Source organism: Aythya fuligula, chromosome W, assembly GCF_009819795.1.
Source record: "Aythya fuligula isolate bAytFul2 chromosome W, bAytFul2.pri, whole genome shotgun sequence".
In the NCBI taxonomy this organism is placed as follows: domain Eukaryota; kingdom Metazoa; phylum Chordata; class Aves; order Anseriformes; family Anatidae; genus Aythya; species Aythya fuligula.
Window position 1 is genome coordinate 71,553 of NC_045594.1, and position 18,489 is coordinate 90,041.

At 41.2% G+C, this 18,489-nt stretch overlaps 1 protein-coding gene across 10 annotated transcripts in view; it reads left to right on the forward strand.

Moving 5' to 3' along the window:
* LOC116501471 (dymeclin) overlaps positions 1 to 18,489 on the forward strand; it is a 135,373-nt gene that overhangs the window by 63,602 nt on the left and 53,282 nt on the right. For 2 of the 10 annotated variants that reach the window (XM_032207060.1, XM_032207059.1), the window contains exons 15-16: positions 9,092 to 9,256; positions 17,921 to 18,303. The exons of 3 other annotated variants lie outside the window; for them this stretch is intronic. In XM_032207060.1, coding sequence (XP_032062951.1) covers positions 9,092 to 9,256; positions 17,921 to 18,164 — 409 coding nt within the window. In that variant the 3' untranslated portion in view covers positions 18,165 to 18,303. Of the gene's footprint in view, positions 1 to 9,091; positions 9,257 to 12,388; positions 12,884 to 14,844; positions 16,046 to 17,920; positions 18,304 to 18,489 lie in introns of those variants that run through there. 5 more of the 10 variants (XM_032207062.1, XM_032207065.1, XM_032207061.1 and 2 more) reach the window with 5 other exon arrangements.

The following is an 18,489-nucleotide window of genomic DNA, read 5'->3' on the forward strand; positions in this document are numbered from 1 at the left end:
GTTTTGGGGGATTGGGACTGCGGTTTCATTTGTTTTTTTGCTTTGTCTTAAGCTAAATTTCCCTCAAAAAGCATCTCTTTGTACAGAAGCAGCAGAGATTTTGCGTTGGCCAGGCAATTGGTTATTCAAGTAGTCCGGTTTGCGTGCGCCCTACAAAGAAAGGAAAACATTTGTGCAGCAGCGAGACCTGTGATCTGACCTGCTTCTTCAGGCCCACATGAAACTGAAAACTCTGAAACGATTGTGCGAAGGTGATGAAATTAGAACTTAACCAATTGCTTCGTAACATTTCCTAACGGCGGCAATGATGAGATGTAATTGCTGGCTCCGAAGCCGCCAGGCTGCTCGCATGGAGGAAGATAAATCCATTTCTCTCCCACGTGGCTTTTCCAGGCTGCGAGCCTTCTGATTTTCCTGCCTTTTTATTCCCTTTGATGTCCACGGTGCTTTTGGGAAGCCCTTTAACATTCAGCTTCCTCTTTCATTTGAGTGTGGCAACGGGACAGTCGGTGCAGAAACCAAGTGAAACCGAGTTACCCAAATCAAAGGCGGTTCTTAAGGAGCAAAACTGGAATAAAAAAAAAATAAATTGCCAGGTTTCTGCATGAATGCTTCAAAGCTGTTTGGTTTCTCATTTCATTCTCGCTGGCAAACTTCAGGAAAGGTGCTTCTCATGCAGGAGTCTCGCTTTTAATTGCTAGAATTTCAGCGTGGTCGGCACTGCAGATTTTAAATGAGGCGTGCGAGGTGAGTGAAAGAAAGTAGATGAATGGAATATGCAATATTTCTGGCAAACTCATATTTCTGGCTTTATTGCATCAGGTATTAAATGAGAAAAAAAAAAAAAACATTTTTCCAATATGAAGATGCTTCTGTTCTGAATTTGGGGGTGCAACTCTGTGACCCTGTATTGGAAAAGTTTGATTTCAGAAATGTCAGCTTTCAGTTCTCAGTAAGCAAAGAGCAAGGTAAAAAAAAATAATAAAAAAAAAAAATGCCAGTAGATAGAGTCATAGAGGAATAACCTTTATTTTTATTAATGCATAAAAGAAAACTAGTTGCTGTGCCCTTTATTACTCTTCTGTGGGTTATAACAAGGTATTTGCATTGCTCAGAGCTGCGTGGCTTGGAGGATGCTCGGAAACGTGCAGGTTTGCATCGTGCCGTACAGGAGCCTGGACTTCAGCAGCAGTTTCTCAGTGCAACCGCAAGCCTGATTTGTAGGCAAGCCTTTTAAGTTCTGGGTTCAAATTTTAATTGGGCAATTAAATCCCAATTTACTGTTTCTCTATCATAATATCCAAGCGTCCATAATGGCAAACCCTTGAGAAAAGAGGCGTCTGATCTCACACCGGTGTGTATCAAGAGACTTCACAAGTCAAGTTACGCAGTAAGAAAAGATCAAATTCTGCAAAGTGCCCTTGGAATAAATGCCCTGTGGCCAGAGCTGGTAAAATATTGAACCCCCCAAGCATCAGCTTTCCCTTTTTGTAACCAAAAGCAAATGAATCGAGGGCGATGAACAGTTGCACTGAAGCAGTGATTTCTGCCTCTGCAGGCGTTGGGAGGGGTGTAGTCACCAATCCCTGGTTTCTAATAGCGATGTGTAAATATCTCTGCTCTGAGCTGTTTAAGAGTAATAGGTAATGATTTCCCTTGATTTACTTCTTCATCGCACATAGATTATACCTGTGCTAGAAGGAAATGACCTTAATGAAAGTAATAGAAAGGAACCTAGTCATGCTGTTGCTAAGTTTTCTAAACAAGAGGCGTTTTGTTTTTTTTTTCTAAATCAGAATTACGCTGCCTTTCATCACCTGTGTTCATGCCCTTCAGGCCTGACCGTGCTTTGGGAGACCAGTTGATAGAAACGATGGCATCCTCTAATTCCTGTCCCCTAAGACTTTCTTCAGCTTTAGATGACCTACCTGCAACTCAGCTAGCACGTTTGATTTTTTTTGTTGCCTGTCCTTTGCTTTGGTGGCGTTTACTACGTGCTGCATGCCTTAGATTTTAGCACTAACTCCTACTCGGTATCAAAGGCCACAAAAATGACCGATTGACACTGCCTGGGAAGTCAGAATTAGAAGCCTCAAAGACATTTTGAAGCCTCAAAGACATTTTGCTTTTAATGCTGCTTAACTTTCAGATAGTTTATAGCATGGTAGATTAGGGGAGAGCCGACTTAAATCCAACCTGGATATAAATGATACCCTATTTATGAGAAACTTCTTTATAATGAGATTTATTTTTTTTTCCACGCACAGCAGTGTGGTACAAAAACCATCATCCCATTTTTCTGGGATGTTGCAAGTGAAAAATGAAGGGCTTTTCAGAAAGGGGCCTTCATGGTATCCTAGTGTGCCGACTGCGTTTGAGAGATGACATTTGGGGAAGGGAAGATCAAACAACTCCAAGCCACCGAGTCTGAGGTTGGATTTTAATCCGAGGGCTGGTAGCAGAAGATGTGTGCACAGCAGGATACTCAAAGAGATTTTTATATCACCTATGCAGTGTTGGGTCTCTGGTAGTCGCAGCTTGCTCTTGCAGAGTGGATCAATCTTCTACTGAAATCTTTTGCTGACCTGTAAAATGTAGACGTCGTGATAATTCTTGCGTTTCTTGGGGGGAATTCATTGCTACAATTCATGAGGCTTCTGCCATCTAGGAAACCGTGCAGCACTTCAGCATCTCTCAAGCCGTAAGTCACCGCTTGGCAGAACGTGTGAGTAGTGAGCATAATTCAAATTAGCACAAAATGTGGCCTCAGAACTAAAATTCATTGAAGTCTTGATACCTATTTCACCTGACACCAGCAAGTCCATCACTAAACCATGTCCTAAACCATCCACATCTCTGAAAAACCTCCAGAATAATGTATTTTGGTTTTTCTTTTTCCCCAGTTTGCAAATTGATCGTGGATTATGTAGTGTGGGTTTACTGCTAATTGCTGCATGGCAGGACAAAGCTTTAAAAACGTTCCTCTTTTTAGCAAGTTCCAGAAGGAACAGGCTTACACATAAATTGATTTCAGCATTTTTCCGTATTTCCAATGAAATTGGACTATTTTCCCATTCAGGGCTAAAGAAGCTGTTTGCACTTTCCACCCGCAGATAACAAAAACAAACCACCGTGACCAACAGCAAGCCAACAAGAAATCCTCAAAGACAAAAAGGACAGCAGGTTTTGTGACTTCTAAGAGTGGTCTAAAAACTATTGTTGTCCTAGCAGAATTATAGAAACTGCAGTTTTGCTTTTGCAGTTTGTTTTGAATGGAACATATTTATAGGACAGCGTGCCTTAAAAGAAATAACCAAGTGATTCAAGATGATGACTTGCTTGAACCTGTCTTTTATCTTCAGTTGGAAGCTATTTGGCTCATTAACTGCTCGATTGAGATACAACGTGTACTGTTTCCTTTTTCAGAAGTTTTCTTTCTGGAAAAAAAAAAAAAACAAACTGTCAACTCTGATCTAGATAGATGAATGAGTAGTGAACTTATCAGGATTTACCTGACAAACTCAAATTGGATTCTGGCTGTGAGCAAGCATCAGTATAAAATAATGCAGTCGATTCTAAGTCCTGACTTCTCTTCTTGTATGGCTGCTGCATCTTTCCCATTTTAACTGGTGTCAATATTTACGTGCAGTGCTTTACCAGCTTTGCAGTTGCTCATAGATCTATGCCACATCGATCTATATACATACATAAGGAAATATATATGGATATATAAAGAAATCTTGCTTTTGGACCCCCCAGTTACATGAGCATTTTAGAGATTCGGGAAGGACAGAAAACAGGTGGACGTTTTTGAGTCTGTAAGCCAAGGTTTGTTTCTCACCACCGTAGACTTTCGCCTTATTTTGCATGGCTAAGAAGTAGAATATTGCACTTGAAAGCATCGGACACTTTTAAGTGGAGGGTGAAACTACAGGTACAGAAGAAAGAATCGGGATTTAACAACTTTAATGTGCATCAGGTCTTTGAAACTGGTGGATGACTCAACCTTTTTAATGGTAATGGCCTTCAGCAAGTTGAGGAAAGAACAGGCTTTTAGGTAAAGTAAATACACTTGGATCTGCAACGAATAAATCAATTTGCTGCGAAGCTGTGTAGAGACATGTTCCTGTAACTCATTAATTGTGCTCTTGGGTCCACAAATAGGTTTCTCCAGATGCCGCGAGTTACGCGGGGCTCAGATTTGGAAGGATCCTGTTGCCAAACAGGATGAAGGCTCAGACCAGCGGTGCTGCAATACCCACTCTACTCATCATCTGACTGCCCGAGAGCCTCCTCTTCCCCTTTTTGCTCTGCCCCAGCATCTCTCCGGACAGGGATTCGAGATCCGTGCAGCCTGCAGGGTTGTAGCTGGTGCGGGGATGCAGATGCCTGCTCCGATGCTCATGTAGGAGGCATCTCCTGTCATCCCCTGTAGAGCCTGTGAATTATCGTAGGTGTCTGGCTGTTTGAGAGGAGCTGTCCCATACCTAGGAGAAAGTTACTGAGAAAGGGGACCAAGGTTTATTGTAGAGGAAAGGGGAGAGAGAATGGTCACAACCTGAAGCCGAAGCTTCCAGCCTGATGGAAGATGACAATTTCTCATGGTCTTGAAAAAATGCCTACGAAAAACGACACGAAAAAGCTTTCGGTCGAGCACTGTCACAGGAGCCCGGAGAGATTGTAGGGTCTCCATCCCTGGAGGCTTTCAAGATCCAACTGAACACAATACACGTAATGTTTAGGTCGTGTGGTACATCAGTACCATATTTCGTAGCATCCTAAATAGCAGCTGGCTAAACAGAACTGCCCCTTTGCCCAAAATTCAGATTTTAGATCGGACTTTTTCTGTGGGCAAGAAGGCAGCTATGCTTTTGATGGTTGCATTTCTGCTGTTCCTAGTGCATGAAACAGCATGGATAACGTTTTAGGCAGAGAATGAATTAAGCCATTCCCACAAAATCGTTGATCTAGTGAGTTAATGTACTCTTTGTAGTATTTGAGTGAGTGTGGCGTGCGTTTTTGTTGCATTTGTCTTTGGGAACACGAAAGTAATGACTAATAGGCTTCCTCGAACACAGGTTATTTGACATGAACAGTAGTAAAAACTTCATAGCACGTCACGACCTTCTCCCGGCACGTATGCAGATAGTTCAGGATGCTGACTAACATGTGCTGGAGTTTAATTAGCTTCTACTTTGATTGTTTTTTTATTAAAAAAAAATGATTTCATTCCGGCTTTCCCATCGAGTCGTGTTGTAGCACAACTCCCTTTTGAAAGGATAGCGATTAGGATTCTTCCAACCTAGCAAAAAATGAATTTTTCAGATTCTACCGCAGAAACAATATGACCTAAATATTTAATCAGGCTTAGCAAAATTGGCTTTTTTTTTTTTTTTAATTATTATTGCTGCAGATTAATCTCGTTTCTCTGAGCTAATACATGTGGCGTGTATGTTTTCAAGCCCTTACTTTTTCTCAATAAAGCTGAAGATTTATAACCTTCGTAAAATCTGGCGTGCACTGAGATGAAGATTGTGAATTACTATTATTTAAACATCAAAATCGGGATTTCTTCTTTTGAATCCTGTATATGCAGTTTCAGTCTATATTATATTTACAGAGAGCTTAGTGTTTAGACCGCTCTTCTACACACCCTGCCCAATTTGCTTCGTTTCTGTGTTGCTAAAAAGACGTTGGCCTGGTGCTGTTTATGTTTTTGCCTTTTATATATTTATTTTAAAACTTCAGTTGCCTTCAGTAGAGAAAATATTTACTTTCTGGTTTAAATAAATAAGGATGGAAGTGGCTTTGCATGTTTTGCTTAGTGCTGTTTTCTTGTTCAAGTCTGTCCTTACGGTTTCAAAGAAGGCATATCATGAATTTTAGCACTTGATATTTTTTAACTGGTAATTTTTGCTACGTTTTTAGCTGGTGGCTGTAGTCTTCCGTACACCTCTTGGATTTACGAGGCGTTGAAGTTAAAAATTTGAAGTGATGTGATCACCTAAACCGAAATATTTGCAATAAGTAGCAACTGCACAGTTTGCTTTTCTGGTTGTACCGTGTCAGCTGGCAGTCATGTAGGCCACATGTCTTGTTTCTGCTTCGTTGTTCCCTAATGATTTAAATGTTTCCCGTTGACAGATTTTATTTAAGAGTGCTAGAAACTGCGTAGAGCTGCTGGACAGGTCAGGCTTCCTTCCATCCTCTGCATGTGGGAGCTTAGACACTTTGGCCCAAGAATGGGACAATTTAGGACATGGGATTTTCTTCGGAGAGACATGAAAAAGAGCAGGTTTGGAAGATCTTCAGCAAAGTGTCATTTCTTTGTTCATTTTCTTTATCACTGTGTTTCAAACAATGTCCTCTGAGGACCTCAGGCAGTCAGGGGAGAGAGCTTCCCTACAGCTCTACGGAAAGCCTCTGCACCCATTCACATGGGATGGGGCTCTGCTGTCACACCAGCAGCAGCACAGCTCCCCAGGGCTGTAGACATCTAATTCCCATTGATTTTAAAGTGTTTCTTTGCCTTTGCTTAAGTAAAAGTCACCAGAAAGCCTTTACCAATTTCCAGACACTATAGAAAGGACACTTCTATTTGCCTTCATTAGAGCTGCACTAAAAGAAAAATAAAATGCAGATATATTGGGTTTATTTTTGATGTATATTTATGAATTATGCTTTTTTTTTTTTTCCATGGGCTTGGGTGGAAGATACTGTGTTTAAGAACTTTCTCTTGTGTTAGAGATCATGGGAGCATCCTTTTTTGTAACTACTGCTGATCCAGACAAATCGAAAAAGCTCTCAGAAAGCAGAGGACCAGAGCTCCAAAATTACTGGGAGGCTGAGATGAGCAGGTGAGAGTACCCTCAGAGCAGCCGAGTGTAATCTTTCACTAGTCTGAAGATCTACGAGAGCAATCTTTTGCCCAGCAATACTGAAGTTTCCCCTCTGCCTTCTCATTGTATACCTTGCCTCTGCGCAAGATGAGGCAATGCCAGGATCAGGGAAGGAATCATTTTCACAAATGCCAGAAACTTGAATAGAAAAAAGTTCTCAAGTGTAGTAGTTTACCGGTCTGTTCACCGATGTCAGGTTCTCTGTTTTCTTTTGGAGTATCAAGGTATTTTAGGTACGTTTTTATTCAAAAACATGCGTTTTTCATGGTTAGCAAACGAGGCTTTTCTGTGTCGTTTCTGGTGTTTCATTTAGTTTTGTTCTTTCTTTCAATTCCCCACCCACTGTGCCTGGTGGAAGCTTTTGTGCTGTGCTGGAGAAAGTGAAAGACAAACAAGAAACCCCCAAGTAAACACCCTTGGGAATAAAAGAAACCCTTGGAGATCTCTAAATGCCACTTTCTGACTTTTCTCAGCCATCCTTGACATCAAAGTGCAAATCAAAGGATTCCAGTGGCGTAGCTGAGGAGGGAGTCGGGTGCTTTGACTTGATCCCTGTCAGGTTTGAGCATCTGAATTTATCTTAAAGATGTCTTTATCTTCAAGATGTCATTGGCTTTCCATCTTTGTCATGCTCATTTCCAGCCACTTTGTATTTGGGAATCGTGGATGATCTGATGGAAGAGATGGATTTTTACCAGATTCCTCTAACTGCAGTCTCCCAAGTATTGTTGCTCTTCTGTATTGGTTTCCATCTGAAAATCTGGTGGGATCCTTTTGGTTCTCATTTCACAGTGGCTATTTAATACAAAGAATATTCTTAACTTAAGATTTATGGAACATAGAAGAATTTATTTTTTTACTTGGTAAGTTTAAACATGTAGAGGATATAGCTATAATAATATTTACGTAGTGAGAAGACATTCAAAGAGTTGTGGTTTTTTTGTTTTTTTTTTTTTTTTTTTACTTTCAGTGCCTCAAAAACAGGAGAGTGAAAGCTTATTGTTATGTAAGGTGAAATGTGTATCCCTATGACAGCACTGATGGGAAGCAAAGATAAGTGATACTAGAGCGTGTCCTCAATTCCTTGACATTTAAAATTGTAGTCAAAAAAGTTATGGTGGCTTAAGAACTACCTCCTAGCGGCTGCTTCCTCTGCTGAAAGTTAGCATTTCTACAAACAAACTGCCAAAAAGGGTTTCTCAACTTTCTCAGCAAAGGTAGGTGGTTTATTTTAACCCAGCAGTGAATGCTATTTAAACTGAAGCAGTCAGAGAGCGTGGTCCTGATAAAATTTTAGGCTTAGGGGCACACCGACTGTGCCCCAGGATCAACTGTTTGACACTCTTTTCTATGCTGTTCTCAGGTATACAAGTGATTTAGTCTCCTGAGTGTGTTTTAGCTCCACGTAGCTGAGGGATTAGAGACAGAGGATTGTAACCCATGAAACACAGACGATCGGGGTAGAAAATTTGGAGTTTTAACCTATAAAACTAGGAAATGATGGCTGTTCATTGGGTAAGGATGCTGCGGACTGGAGTTCAGGTGTCTGTTTCTTTATTCTGAAGTCAATGAAAGAGACTCGACTTCAAAAATAACTCGGTCTTCAGTCTCTGCACGTGTAGCTTTGCCAGTTCAGCACGCCAAGGGAATGTCCAAACGGGAGAGATACCCACACCTGGATGGCAGTGGGGCCGGCAAACCTCTGGTAGGAGCATCCCGATGCTTACGGAGATCTGTCTCATCTGTCTCCTAATGTTGAAGGCACTTTCTGGAGGACGTGCCGCACACAGTCCCTTACCCCAGAGTTCCCCTGTGACCTGAGCTATTGCGTACATTCGGGGAATACTCTGTTGGTTTCTTATTGTAAACTTTCTACGTTGTAAACTAGGTTCAAATTCACACGTTTCTATTTTCAGGGCAAACTGAGAGAGGCAAAAGGGCCCAATTATTTGCATCTCTAACGCGTGAGACTTGGCAAATCCCTTTGCAGTACTGACAGAAGCAGCCACGGGCTAGCAGGTCCTTCTGTCTCGTGAAACTGTTGTTTTATGCCAAACTGCTGCGTTGCTCACATAGGCATCTTCCATTGACTCTTGGCACGCAAACCTCGTTGGACGTGAAAACGTGAATTAGTTTTCTTAAAGGAAAATTCCTCTCTTTCTGTTTTTTCTCCCTTTACCCTTGTCTTTCAGTTATACCTGCCGCCACTTGCGGAGATATGTATATGTCTTGGACAAACTGTATTTCCCCCACTCTCACTGCTCTACGCTGCAGCATTGCTTCTCGACCCTCAGTGACAATGGAGAGGAACTCTTGTCTTTAACTTGTTCTCACATTCTCAGATCCTATGCTTCCAGGTTGTTAACCTCTGCTCTCCGTTTACTGCATGCTGCATGCTCTGTGACTGATCTGTGCATGTTCGGACTTCATGCTGGATAACGTGAAATGGCACTGGGGATGGTTTGTGTCTATGGCATCGTTGGTATGTATCCTAAAAAGGGTGGTAGAAGTGGAAGTTTAATTATCTTTTTGTGTTTTTTTTTGGTTCAGAATACTTTATCTGTCATCAAAAATCGAACCCCACTTCTGGAATTAACGCGTGGCCCTCGGGAGTTTTAAATCCTTTTTATGTTAGAGTGCAAATATCTTAATCCTTGACTGTGACATCAGGGCTGTGAGCTGTGATTCACGCAGCTTTCACGCAGTTGTGTAGTTTGCTTGGAATTAGGCTGACATGGAAGTGTCTAACACTTCCCTGATGCCCAATTACTTCAGTAATAATATATATAATTTGTTTTTCGAGAATGAGGATGAACGTTTCCCTCAAATTCAGTAAATTGTCATGGCACTTGCAGATCCCTCTTAATTTATCTTTTTTTTTTTATATGCCTTATCAGTTTTGATTAAGCCAAAGGAGAGGAGTGTCAGCCCAAGCTAGCAATATAACATCGTGTTCATGATGCAGAACTGTAGATGCTCCACAGAAACTGTAAAAGAAGGGGAATTTAAAAATCAATTCTACTTGGGATAGGATATTTCCTCTAAGATGTTTATTCCAAGTAAAAAAAAAAATTAAGTTTTAATGTTTCACTTCTGATGCTATGGACAATGAAATATTTTAACCAAAATGCCAGAAGCTTTAGGAAAACAAGTTAAAAAATTGCATGACAAAGTTGACGAGAAGATGGAAAGCATCCAGCCTGGAAACGCAGCTTCCCAGCTAAGCCAGCATACAATAGCAGCAGACCACACAGTAAAGCTAAGTAAAACCAGCTTGATTGTCAAGCGAGGAAAATACAACATGCGAGCTGAAATAGCTCTGCTGGTACAAAAGACATTTTATAGTAGTACTTAATGATGGAGAGTTACACTGAAGGATCTCAACAGGAGATGAAAATCTAGCTGTCCCAAGGGGCTTTCTCCGGATTAATTCGGAACAGGGATACAGTATTTAAGTAGGAAAAAAAAAAAAAAAACACATAAGATCTCACAGGCTTTATTTTAAAATGAATAATAATCGTGAGGGCAGTGCACACCAAAATCTTGTTAAAGACGGGATGTTTTTACATGTAGGAATATCCTGAAAACGTGAAAGAAAGATGTCTTAATTATCCCAGCTTGTTTAAATGAAACTTCGGTGCTCTGTGCAGTGGAAAGTCTACAAAATTCTGTTGGCAAAGCCTTCCTTAGGAGGCTACGTGCTACACCATCCTTTAAAAGACTGGAGATGAAAGCCCCAATTACGGCTAAATTAGGTGGATTTCACGTGTAGTCCTTCACCTGCAGACGGCTGACACTTTCTGCTCCTCTGTTAATATTCACGTCTTCTGAAATGTCTTTGGTTTGCCTGGTGGCTTGATTTATGAAATACAGCATCGATAACCACAGACTCTTATTTCCATATAGCAAGCTCGTGAAGTTTTTAGAGCAGAAAAAAACAAACAGGAAAACATACATACAGCAGTTTTTAGTAGATAATTGTGGTTTGGGTTTTTTTTATTGTTCTGATTATGTATGATTAGAAAATTCAAACAACTTCCAGAGTTTGTACCCAGAAAGATTATCTGCATCAGGCTGGAATTGGTGTCAAATATAGTGGCATAATTGGAGCTGGGAAACAAAAAAAAAAAAAAAAAGGTGTTTTATGTGAATCTGTGCATGCATCCTGTATTAACCGCAGTGCTTTTTCACCCTGTGAACAACCTACTCGTAATTTACGCATTCCATCTCTCCTCTGAAGGCAGGACAGTAATTAATGACAATGATTTACAAATTGCAACCTTCCCGTTGCACGCCTTTCTGCGGGACTGCTGGTAAAAAAGCGTAAGACTTTTGCCTTGATGAGTGTTGTTCAAGCTACTACGGATTCGTGCAACACACGGGTCCCCTGTCAAACCTGCAGACACATCTGGTGGCTTTCTTCTAAATTTTGAAGCAGAGGAGAGACGATGCCTATTTTACGGTGCATTAACATAACGTAAATACCGAAAGTGGGATTGTCATCTGTCACTGGTGATGTGGAATGTGTTCGCTCCCTCATACCTGTTGAATTGCATGCTCGTTGTGTGATGTTTTAATGCTCGTGGGTGTTCCTTGTCTTGTTTTAAACCTGTGTTCAAGCTGCAGTCAATCCCAGGAAATCACTTCTTGAAAATGAGACGGGCTTAGCGCGTGCACTAGCAGCTAACAAGCAATGATTTGTTTTGGGATGCCGAACAAACGAAGGATGCTTTTATTTTCAGAGCTAGCTCGACATGGTGTGAAAGCAGGAAATACGGTTTTGCTGAGCTTCGTAAATTGAGGAAACATGTTCGTGAAGCAGCAGAGCAAAAGGAAAAATTACATGGGTTCATGTGAATTAAGTTTTTTGTTGTGTTTTTTTTTTTTTTTTTTTTTTTTGCCTGGGGAAGAAAGGCAAAAAGAAACGCGATGTCAAATTTGCACGGTTTATCCGTTTTGCATATCTTTTATTACTTAATGCTAGGTTTGTGGGAACAGCAAAACATATCTAATAAGATTTTAATCCCCCCCCCCATCCTTTCGGAAGTGTTTTGGCACGTTGTCTGAAGCCTGTAGCGGATAAGCTTTGCAACCATGTTCCTCCCATGCCATCAGAGTCAATGGAATTATGCAATTACTTTAATTTAAGAATGTGCAGTCTTTGCGGGATCAGGGCCTTGGAGGTTAGCTTTGAAAAACACTGCTGATTACCAGGAATGTTTCTGTAGCTGCAGTGCGATGGCGAAGCACTGCTTAAAGCCAATTTGTGTTCGTTATCCGGTTTCAAACTTTTTTTTTTTTTTTTTTTTAACCCCAAATGGGAGCTGGGGGGGGCTGGATTCCAGGGACGTATAGACCGTCCCGCGTCATGATGCAGGTTACTGGCCCGACCTCGAGTACAAACAGGAAAGGTGTCCGAATATTGTCCTTGAAAAGAGCGAAAATGAATGAAAACATTCGGGAGTCTGACATGTTTTCGTTGGCTTTAGTCTCTGCAGGGAAGATTGGGAGAAAGAGATGAGTATAAACGCAACTGAGCTCTGCCTTCTGCTGCTGTAAAAGGGCTGACAAGTCAACGAGAGGAGCAATATTTCTTTGACTTCAGGATCTTTTAATGGAAAAGGGTCCAGTTGGCGTGACACCTTCGGTATAAAGTCCCCCCCAGCAGCGTGGAGCAGGCTTTGGTCCACGGTTGTGGGTGAAAACCAAAAGGCTGTAATAAATTGCTGGGGGCAGATGAAATTGAGTGAGATGGAAAAGGTTTCCAAAGGTGACAAAATGTCACTTTTGCAGGAAAATTGGGCTCTTAAGTGCTTAACATCCTGCTGAACCCGAGGCAGAGCTGCTTTGGAAGATAAGACCCGTGGCTCCCCCAGTCACGGGAATTACTGAAAATCTTTATTAGTAAATAACTCAGGAAAAAAAAATCTGCGAGAGAAGCAAAGTAATTTGTGATGGAGTCATTGGACCTTATCTAAAAACCTTTGAAATCTTAATAAATTTTGGCAAATGGCTTGTTTTTTTCTCACTTTTTCTGCATAGCCTCGTTTGCATCGTAGGTTTCAACTGCTCTGTGCACGCTCTGCATCCACCAAGCCAGAAGGCTGATGAGAACATCATTGGTACCCATTCAGGAATTTCAATCCCATTGCATTATCATCGTGTATAATTATGGGTTGGTTGGGATTGATTTTTTTTGGAGACGTGCTGTTATTCATCCAGCTTCTAACGTCGAAGCTGGAGATTACACGTTTTCATGTCAATTGACAAAATCTTTCTCTACAGATACCTCTAAATCAACATTTCTTTAAAAAAAAATAATCATCATGACGAGTTTCACTTTGAGTAAAATCATCAAAGCAAAAAAAAAAAAAAAAAGACAGTTAAGCTAATATTTCTTTGAGTTACTACAATTTAACGTTTTACTGCTTTTTGATTGTGATTTTTTTAGTCAGCTGCTGGTGATTTTCTTGAAGAGTTTTTTTTTTTTTTTTTTTTTTTTTAATTACGGAAAGATCACTTCACACTCAACGTCGAGTGACTTGGCAGAAGGAAATTGTTTATAAATTCCTTGCAAATTATTTGTCTGCGTGCTGCACAGCCTATTGATCAAGAAACCAGTGAGATATAAAATCGATGCTGCGGGTACGTGGTGGGTGAGAAACACAATCTCAAAATACAGTTCGAGTGGCTTTTCATCAAGTGGCTGCATGTCTACTGGAAACTTTTGCACTGGTTTATTAACTCCAATTTAGAACAAGATACTGAGCAGAGTTTTTAGGGAATTGGTGATCAAGGAAAGGAAAGGATTGCTGATACCAAAAGGAGATGAAAAGGTAAAGAAAGTCTCTAGTAAGGGGCCCTTCTGTTCAGCATGCACAAGTATAGTGCACTCCAGTAGCTGGAAATTGAAGCCCAACCAATTCAGACTCGTTCACATTTTCTACATGGCGGATGATTCATTGGAATAGTTTAACAGGGGTTCTGGATTTCCCAAGATTGGACTTTTTAAATGAGATTGGATGTTTTCCGAAAAGATACGGCCAAGTCCAGCCACAGCTATTGGACTCGGAGAAGGAAGCTGCAGAGGGAATTCCTATGGTTTGTGTCAGACTAGCAGATCAAAGTGGCTTCTTTTGGCTTTAAAAATCGGAGTTACAGGCAGCTTGCCACGCGGGATTTTGTTATTTTGTTTGTCTTACGGTTTTTGTTAAAAGGCTTCGTGCTGATTTAGAGTTTTCCTGTTGATCCAAATGCTGTCGTCCCAGGTACTGCCCCCCAGGTGAACGGACCCAAATAGTGCAAAACAGCACAGGCTACCAAAGCACTGCGTCCCCCTGCGTAAAAAACAGAAATAATCATAAGAATTAATTTTTTAAAAGGGAAAAAAATGCCAGAGCCATGCTCTTTCTATGTAGTATTTTCTTTATTTCTTCCACCCTGGTAAAAAAAAAAAAATTATCACGGGCATGGTCTAGATGCATTCTGCCACATTAGCATGTGAAACTCAAACGCATCCTGATCAGACAAAATTATTGTTAATTGAAGGCTTATGCGCCCGCATTCCCATGAGATGAAATTGGACCAAAATTACTTTCACACGTTGCCATTGGAGCAATATGTTCAGAGACTTGGGGGGGGAGTTGCGTTCATACGTAATGTCTGGCAATTAATCAGGATTGGGGAGGGCATCTTGATAAAATATGTAAATAAGCTATTGTCTGGGGACTAAAATGAGAGATGTCCTATAGCTTGCCGAAAGAATTCAGGAGAACATTAATAAAAATGAACGTGAAACACTACCAAAAATGAACGTCAGCCTGAATGACGTTGAATGGCTTATAGCAGAAATCAGAATTTATGCTCGTATAAGGCAATCTGCTGCTCAGCCCCAAAAACTTGCCCTGAGTTTTACTCCTCTGTAGTATCTGCTTGATCTTCCTAGGGTGCAGAACATCGCCTCTCCAGCAGCTTCGCTAAGACCTTGTCGCTGGCAGCCTGCTCTTTGTTTTGTCCAGCCAGGTGATGCGTTTTCATCTGTGTTGCTTTCCCAGCCAGCGTTGCTTGAACTTCGGCGGGTGAAGGCAGCTTGGTAAATTGTGTAATGATTGCCTAAATATAGAGGATTATTCACTTGGAAAATAACAAACACGTGTTGCTGATTCAAAACATCTTCTGATTCGTCAAATTCAAGCGCGGATTCTCACCAAAGCTACGTTTTGGCTAATGCAGAAGTAGTCCCCTTCATCATGAGCTCTTGTTGCAAATCAACAGGCTGTGGCTGTGATTCCAGGACTCATTCTGTTCGGATGAAACTAGTGGAAAGTGCTGGCTACAGCTCGCGTATACCCTGATAATTGTGATTAAGATGTTCCAACCGGAATGCCTCAAGTTAAGCATCAAAATTTATTAATTTTTTTTCCTCTGAGTAGCGTGGATTACTTACTTCCTCCAGTGAAATTGAGACCCAAATGTTTAATCCACGCACATGGATGCCTAGAGACATTTTTGGGTGTCTACCTGCACTGTGAAGAGCTTTACAGACTTAAATATTTCGAGGAACTTCGTAAACCTGAGTAGCAAATGATTCATGAGCACCCCAGACGAACGATGGAGCAAATAAATGTCAAGAAATCGTAGCTATCTCTTGGAGATGAAGATGAAGGTGGTCGAAGGATTCAAACGATGCTGAAGGTTTGGAAACTGGCATCCAGATCGGTTCAGACCGATTTAAATTACCCAGAACATGCCAGTTTGGCAGAATTAGTAATATTATAAGAACTGTTCCTTGCATTCATTTTGTTTCCAGCTTCTAATGAGAGCATCCACCAGTAAGAACCATCATTTCCTCTTGCCTTTTGGTAACGCCACTCCTAACCACAGCGTATTTGACTGAGAAACGGGGAGGTGGAAAAAAAAAAAAAAGTCAGTTCTTCACTTCTAATCCTCCGAAGGCTTGATTTTTAAGTTGTGTGAGGAGGTTTTGGATCCCCGCGGCACGGCAGGATGGAGGGGCTGAGCGCTGCGAGCTGTGCCGAAGTGTTTTTCTTCCGCCGTGTTTGCCCGCTGGAAGTTGTGAGAAAACGTTGATGAGAGTGCTCCCACTGCCTCAGCCGCAGATCAGAAAAAAAAAAAAGAAAAAAAAAAAGAAAAACAGTGGGAGAGGAAAATAAGAACAACCACAACTGGTTTCCAAAGATGACTAATCCTGCAGCCCCACTGTAACCTCCAGGACAGTGATTAGTGTTTGGCTTGTCTTCTAAATGCTGGAAAAGTTTTCTGGGGCATCAGCCTAGCTGAAAACGAGTTCAATACGTCTACATTAATGGAAGGAGATTATTTTAAGTTTCCATTTAATGTTCCTGCCTCGTGTGCTCCGTTACTCTGAATACTTCTGGGTGCATAATGCACGGTATCGCGTTGCATCTGTATTCCTTATTAGTTAACAAAACCTTTTTTTATGGAAGAAGAAAATCCAATTTTGTGGGGAGGATAAAGGAAGGTGCATTAAGGGAAAGAGACCATCAGGGCAGCCTTAGCGTCAGGAATAGTGATAGGATTTTTGGCCATCAGTTGGTGCCATTTCAGCCCCTGCAGTCGTGATTGCTCCTCGGTTTTGCAGAGCAGTTTTTAAGAGAATTCAACGTAGATGTGTTATTTTTCTCCGTAGTGCACGAAGATGCACGTCCTTGGAAGGCTTTCAAACTGGTGTTTGCCTAGCAGAAATGAAAAATTGGTCATTTTACCCAAAAAAATCAGACCTTTTAATGTTGTATTCTCCCAATTAATCACCAAGCCATCCTCTTGCCGCTGTAGGATTTCACCCTGAAATATATTTCCTATACTTTCCAGGATGTTTTGTAGTGTAATTGTGGCTTTGTGGAAGTGTCTACGTGGACTTTATATCCCATTGTCCTAGAGTTTGTATTTGGGTCCCATGCTCCTGCTCTGTCATTTGCTTCCTAAGGTGGATTGGGCATTAACATCCTGGGAGGGCTGAACTTGCTTTTTGTACAGTATAGAAAACAGTTGGTGATGCTAATTCTCTTCTTGATCGTGTTTCCTTTGTCTTTGAAAAAGCACATTTTAGGGAGGACGTGTTTCAGGAGTTGGGGAGGATTTTTCGGCTGACAGAGGCAGAGAGAAATACCCAAGGGGATAAGATGCATGAATCTGAGTGGGAGGTAAAGCGCGAAAGCCCAACCTCTTTTCTCTGCGGGAATGAGGTTAATTTCCAAATAGATTGGAGACAATGTAAATTTAATTACCGAGCGACTTGAGGGACTGGGACTTAAATAAAAAATAAAAAATAAAAAAAAAAACACCACACCACGTTGGTTCTCAAGATGGAAAAATATTGCACAACTGCAAGTCTGCTGAAATGAATCATTAAATCAAATCCGTATCAATTTTCCCACCGATCGTGGGGGTTGCATGTGCTTGTCAAAGGGCAATAAAATAAGTTCTCTTTAGGATGTGAAACTCAGTAACGAACAAGGTTCTTTAGGATGTCGGTGTATGTGGGAAATAACCTTTTTCTATTGAAAAAGTAGGGAACAAGAACTTTGAAGCAGTACCTAAAATAAAATCAGCTTTCTCTTGCATAAGGGTTCTTCGTGCCCATATTCCTAAATCTTACTCAAAATTATTTAAAATCCTATTTAAAATCTTACTAAATCATATTTCTAAGTCTTGTTGGTAATGTCTGCAGCACCTTTTAAACTCGAGAACAAAACTGAAAGAACAGGCAGATTACAGCGAAATGTGATTAATTTTTAGCTCTGTCAAGGTTGGGTCATGAAGTGCGGGTAAGGTGTGCTTTTTGCTAAAAACAACGACTTTTCGAAAAGGTGGAGGGAAAGTCGAAGGCTGAGCTCCTTCAGTAGAGCTGACAAACCTTATCCTGCTACGTGCTGCAGGGATTTTGATGGCATGGGTTTGTCGTTTCTGCGAGAGGAGTATCAGCGATGGAGGCAAAAGCTGTGCAAATTCAGGACTCCAAACATTTTCCTTCTTTAAAGGGTTCCGGATGGATCTGTTCCGTTCCTGCCATCTTCCTGCTACGACAAGGGGTATGCAGAATTTCAAACCGGCTGCAATATATCTCCCAAAATGTTGTGTAAATGCTACAGGCTGCATTATGTTCTTGATACGTATATGCTGCGCTCAGGGGAGTGCGTAGGGGTTGCGTTTGTAACCACTACAGGTCCTTGCTCTACCATTGCACAGGTTGTTTTTCTCTTTTATGTTTTTCAAGAGCCATAGAACAAGGCAGGGAAATCGCTCAGCTCCCCAAATTCACCCCAGCTTTCAACTGGCAACGCTAGGAAGGTCAAAAAAACGCACGGAAAATGAAGCAAACGAAAGGCGCCGCAGTTATTTTCCAACAGAGGAACAGGCGTGTGTGCTGCTGAGGGGCTGCATCTGCTAAAAAGTCTTCGAAAGGAAAAGGTTGAATAACAGGAATTAAGATTTTGCACGTTTATATCATAAATTCACACAAAGTCAACGAAGGGGATTGATGTTGGCACTACAGTGAAGGATATAGACCATTTTTATTTGTGATACTTCTTTCTGAAGTACGTTGTTA